Consider the following 6,447-nt stretch of genomic DNA (forward strand, 5'->3'; position numbering starts at 1 on the left):
TGATGGTGGAGAAAGTTTACTCAAAGGAGAATATATGTGGCACTGAAGTAAAAGATAGATAGTCCGATGCACCTAAGATGGATGGAATCCCAAACGTCTTCCTCTTATGTAATTTTGTTGAGATTGAATCAGGAATTGAAATTTTATTAGGGCTCCTTTAACTCAAAATTCAAATTATTATGGTCTTCTCTTACCAAAAAAAGGGATGTGCTTAGGTCCCAGGTATCATTTCGTTGATTTGACAGGTTGATGGGAGAAAGAAGAAAAAAAAAAAAAAGAAGGCAATTGAGGATCAAAAGCCCATGCTGCTGGACCAGACTTGGTAGCTAATATTACCAAAAATTCAACGTGAAAGTTTGTGAGCTCTGGAAAGTCTCGACATGGGCCGATTTGTTTCACACAAAGCAGCATCTCAAAATATCAGGATGCTAGCCACATTGGAGATCTCAAGCTGAAAGTAATAACACCATCACCGGAAGATATTTCCAAAACCATTTTCAAGATCAACATTTCCCAGGCTAATATGTATGTGAATTAGCCTAGGTTGCAATTTCTTGATGATGTACAGAAGAATAAGTATTGCAATTTGTCAATAATCCCTGCTTCAGTGCTTCTATTGGTAAACAGGACTCATAATTGTAAGGACCTTTAGCCTGTTATATAACAAGGAAAATAAAACAGGGAAATAGGACAGAAATCACCTTGGGAACCACCTAATTATAGAATATGACATTGAAATCCAGGGTGTCCAAGATTCTCCCTAACTTGGGTAACTGACGATAGCCAATGATGTTCTAGTTAGGATCCTTGTCATTGGAGTTAAAATCTATCAACAATATGAATATTGGTTTATGAATCAAGGGCTAGGATGTTAACCGTTATAGGATACAAATGCAGTGGGTATTTATCCACTCCGAGTCTCCTGTGATCACGTCAACAAAACAAAAGTAAACAGAGAAGGGTTAACTTGGGGAGAGTTTAAAAAAAGTGTCAGCTTGTAACAGCCTACATCATGGACATTTCAAATAGTACACACGCTTGGAACGCACACTATACAATAGTGCTTTCAAATTGACCAAATTCCGAGCAATTTCAAATTGACCAGATAATTGTATTTCTCACCCATCCTGCCAAAAGCCATCATGTTCGAAGGAAACTAAACTGATTGTTGAGAGTGCAAGGAATGCATTACAAGAAATTCAACAATAATTTATAGTCTCAAAGTATACTGGTAGAAAAGGCCATTTATACCATAATGTAATCAAGAGCAATTACAAGGCAGCCTCAACTTCATCAGAAATCACATCCACACCATTGGGGGTTTCTTCTGATCGGAGCTGAGTAGACATATCGTCTATAGCAGAGTTCAGCTGTGCAATTTTTTCAGCCAGTACTTTCCGTGTTTTCTATAAAAGGAAGTGGGCCATTCAGAAAACATGAATATTTTCAGATAATAAATGTAAGGTGAAATGTGATACAATAACTTAAAATATTTCAGAACAGAAGCAAAAGCAGTTTACAGTATTCTAGAGATAAAACAAGTGAAAATGTGAAAATGGAAAGTGGGGAAATCACATTTCAGCAGAACACTAATACTACATGAGCGACCAAATAAATTTCATAAAGCACCAATAATGTTATAATATTTCATGATTATCCATTAGGAACAAGTAAATCATATCCATTTAAAATTTTAAATACTAATCCTGTGAATTGATTATAGACAGAGTCAAGAGCAACTTTCCACCTCCAAAGCCTTTTCTTCATCGTATATGAATTTGGGCAGTTTCCTCATTAAATCCTTTCGGTCAGCTCCAGCCAGAGTTTTGCTGATCTGTAGAAGATGAATCAAAATAAAATATGTAGTGAGAAAAAAAATAATCCAGATCGACACATGCGACAGTCAAAGAGAAGTGCTAGCTGTGAGCTGCTAGCCACCCACAGTATAGTGGCTTCTACCATTTACAGGTAAAATTCCGGGTAAAGAAGCACCAGACCTGAGGTGCATATACACAACTGAGTGTGCCCACTATTAGTCCTCCCAATACAAAGCCGCCTACAAAGATGCCTGCACTACTTGCTCCTCCACGATCACTGTAATAACAAAATATAAGCATGATACTGGCATTAATAATTTCCTGTCATATATAATATGCCCCAACCTAACCCAAACAAAAACAAAAACTAAATTTAAAGTTAACATATAAATTCAAAACCAATAATGATATTAACTTACTTTAAACTCAGAAAATCAAGAGCTATGATTCATTTTGCTGAACTAGCATATTGAAACCACACACAAGAACAACGGTTTTAGGATCACAAAGTAACTGCAAATATAATACCTACTATACCCAGCTTGAACTATGAGTGGCCTTCTAGACATACACAGTTGCAATTTCCCCATGCGGTTGGTACTAAGCAACCGGTTGGTGGGGGCTGCATTTCCAAGAAATTGGCCCAATGGCTTCAGAGAAGATCCTAGAAAAGAGTCCACATGAATAGATAAGCATACATGCTTTAAAACTAAACAGAAAACAGTGTGGGAACCTAGCTCCACAGGTAGAAATATATTATGTAGCTTTATTGTGAGCAACAAATACATTTTTAAAATATAATCCCAAGAAGAAACAATGGAAAACAACATCAAACCTTCCGGACAGGTTTGAATTATGGTGAGTAAATATGCAGTATGAACCTCAGCAGACTGTCAAGTATGCCAGCCATCTACATTCAAGAACCACTGCTTCCTAAGGCGACAAGACATGGAAAGGGCAACCAACTCTATTCCAAATATTAAAAAAAAATTACTTCTATCATTTGAAAAAAAAAAAAAGAACACGAACAAGAACAAGTGAATAAGATTATTTCCCTAAACTACAAGAAATATGAAGCGTGGTTAAATATCTGAAATCCAGTATTAAAAGGTCATCAAATATCATAAGATTGGGCATGAAGGTGGCCATGCCAGTACGATAAGTAAAAATCCGCAGATAAACTTTTCGACCTAAATAACCCAAGCAGACCCTAAAATATCTGAAGAGCCTGAGCTAGATTTCTGAAACTCAACATCCAAAGCCCAATCTCCAAAAAAAAAAAAAAAAAAAATTGGCTTGATTCAAGTGTTAGATTTTGTTAAAATAATAAAATTATTTTGGGTACTTTAGATAATAATGTAACAATGTAGTATTTCATTTTCCTTACATGTTTAAATAAAATCTTGTGCATTGATGAAGAGTCAACTATATTTATGGTAATCCAAAATCATCGAGATTTTGAAGTGTAGGTAGGAGAAATGTGAATCCCACATTGAGTAATTATAAAAGAAAAATTCTAAACATAAGCCCATACACCACACACCATCTATTTTTTTAAATTTTTTTATTTTTTTATTTTATCAAATGTTTAGTATATGAATAATAAATAGAAAAATTGAATTAATTTAAAAAGAATAAATCTAAAAAAAAATTTAAAAAAATTTAAAAAAATAAAAAATATGTGGTGTGTGGTGTATGAGGCTTATGAGTAGCAATGAGACAATATGTTTATATTGAATCCTCCTTACCGTAGAATTATCTTGAAGTGAAGGAGGAGGGCTTCAAAAGGTGCCTAGCAGCGGCATCACCGCCGGCGTCACGTAACTTACAGATCCGAAATTAAATAGAAAACTAGCCGTTTTCTAGCTGTTGATGAGCATTATTACATACAGGAGTTCCAAACTCCATATTCAAGAAAGGGATTTAATATGCACATCAGTTTTGAATTTGAATGGCCAACTTTATTGTACTCTTGATGGACTATTATTATATAATCACCTGAACATTTCGAAAATGATAACAACTTCCCTCCAACAATTCCTTTCTATCTCAAAATTCTCATGAAAGGGTGTTTTAAGTTATTCTAGAAAGTGCTAATCTAGAATAACGAGGTTTGGGGCTTCATCGTATCGTTGGAACATTTTTGTCAATACTCTGTAGCACGAAGAAAGGGGACAAAAGTCACAAAATATGTTCTAAAGATATCGTTGTTACGATTGAGCCTTGAAGTCCGAAATATTTTTTGTTTCCGTGTTTTTATCATATATTTTCTTATAATTTTCCAATCTCAAGAACTCGCTACATTTAAGACCCAATTTTATATTCAGCTGAAAAGTTACATTCAGATGTTTTACACTCTTGTGGGGCTTTCTAAGATGAGCAAGATCGGTATCCCATAAAAAAGCGTATTAGATACAAGTCAATCTATCATCTCTACAGCCTTCTTTCTCTCATTCTCGCCGAGAACCACACTAATTTTCTATGCATGCATTAAAGAAAGATGCAGATTCCCAAATCAAAACAGAAAATTATTAGAACATAAGCTGAGAGAAGTAAACATTAGCCAATTGAATAAAATGGAATGAACGCGCTAATAATAATAATCCGAAGGAAAATTAATAATAATCCGAGAAAGGAAGGAAGGCAGAAATGCGAGAGAAAATGTTACCAGGTAACTGGGTAACCGGATTACTCGTCAAAATCAACGAATTCGAAACAGCGGCCATTGTTTGTAAACAAAAGCGCGCACCGAGAGAGAGGGAGTGTGGGAATAACTGCGAGATGGTTTCTAGAAGTGAACAATAAAGCAGATAAGCTTCCTGAATTCGATGATTACTAGGCTTCGAGGCGGAAACTTACCTTTAATTTAAGGAGACATTTCGTTCCAAACCATGACCATTTTTTAACGAGTTATTGTATTTTTAAATAAAAAATCTTATTCGAAAAGTCTTATGCAAAAAAAAAATAATAATAATAAAAAAAAATCTTATTCGAAAAGTAGATACCGACAATATTTAATTCATACAAAAATCAGCAATAGTAAAAATCAGATCAATCATAAAAAAATATAATGAAAAATATTTGTATGTTCCTTCCATTTGCCTCTTCAAAATAATTGCTGGTTACAAAATTTTTTTATTTAATAATTAAAAAAATGATTTTAAGTGTATTTATATATTTTTTATTTTTTAAAAATATTTAAATATATTAAAAATGTGAAAAAAAAAAGAAAAAAATACAAAGGGCGGCCGATAAACGCTGTGCGGCATAATAACATCGTCCAAAAATAATATACTGATAAAGTTTTAAATGGATTATTTTAATTTATAATGACATATTTGATATCAAAACATCTCAAATGTATCCGATCATTAATGAAAATTCCTCTTATAAATAAATAATGACAATTTTTCTTAAAAAAAAAAGTATTTTGTACCTACTTAAAAATAAAAAAATTTCTTTTTTAACTTACACCTTTTAATATCAAAATCCACATATTATATTATTAGATTTTTTTATCCCGTACTTAATGATCAAAATCAATAATTTAAATTTTACTCCGCAATCTTTCATCTATATTTTCAAAATTTTCTTTGTTAAATATTTAGAAATTAAAGATAAATCTTTTTGAAAATAATAATCTTAATTCTATATATTATAATTATTCTCTTTGGTGTCTTTAATGCTACCAACTTTCCTAGTGGAGAAAACAATATACATATTATATAATTCTCCAAAAGACCTTAATAACTTAATTCTATACATTAGATTATTTGGCATTACACACTCACCTTTTAATTAATATTTAAAAATAAAAGCTAATTTTTTAAAGGGTATTAATGGGATGGAATTTCTGTTTTAAATTTTGCAAACAATATTTACAATTTAACGTAGAGGATTGCTATAATTACAAATGAATTATATAAAAATAATTTAACAAATTAATGTGATTTCATTTTATCTATTATATCTATTTATAATTTGTCAAATCACATAATTAATTTATAAAATTATTTTTGTGTACGTACTTCCTTCTTGACTAAAGTATTTCTCACGTACTAAACACACGCGTACGTACACGTCTCCGGGGAGTTAAAATGCACGATCCCAACGTTCCAATAACAAAAGGATGACATATTATTTGAATTATAATGGATATAATACTGATCTTCTATTGACAAAATTTTTAACACCATCTACTGGCAATAATCCCACTTATAGATCATCTGATTGAACTAAGAGAATAGCGCAGACGTAACCTCCACCCCTTCAAAAATGGCATCCAATTATAATGTCACGTAGATATATATACTTTATTTTTCAATTTTGTGAAGTGTTATAGTTATAAAGAAATTTTATTAAAATAAATTTATAAATTGACATGACTTATATAATATGTTAAATTTACTTTATAATAAAAATAAATTTATAATTTAATATATTAAATTAATTCTCGAATTTATCGTTAATATAAGAACACCTCCGATTAATTAACCATTTTGACTTTGACTGGTTTCGTTCTCTATTTTGACTGCAATAGCAACATTCTAAGGATTATCTACCACTCGTATCGTTTTCCTGCAGGAAAATACCATCAAGCACAGGACAAGTGTAGGGTATCATTTTAGGA

The 6,447-nt window shown here is 32.0% G+C and overlaps 1 protein-coding gene across 1 annotated transcript; it reads right to left on the reverse strand.

The window, feature by feature from the left end:
* Positions 1 to 977: 977 nt before the first annotated feature.
* LOC122317761 lies at positions 978 to 4,695 on the reverse strand. The gene is made up of 6 exons (XM_043134757.1): positions 4,677 to 4,695; positions 4,486 to 4,591; positions 2,346 to 2,481; positions 1,998 to 2,094; positions 1,748 to 1,834; positions 978 to 1,406 (listed from the first exon to the last, which is right to left on the reverse strand). Exons 2-6 carry the CDS (start codon positions 4,541 to 4,543, stop codon positions 1,272 to 1,274), a joined length of 513 nt encoding a protein of 170 aa, XP_042990691.1. The 5' UTR covers positions 4,544 to 4,591; positions 4,677 to 4,695; the 3' UTR covers positions 978 to 1,271.
* Between the last annotated feature and the right edge of the window lie 1,752 nt (positions 4,696 to 6,447).

This window comes from Carya illinoinensis, chromosome 8 (genome assembly GCF_018687715.1).
Source record: "Carya illinoinensis cultivar Pawnee chromosome 8, C.illinoinensisPawnee_v1, whole genome shotgun sequence".
In the NCBI taxonomy this organism is placed as follows: Eukaryota; Viridiplantae; Streptophyta; class Magnoliopsida; order Fagales; family Juglandaceae; genus Carya; species Carya illinoinensis.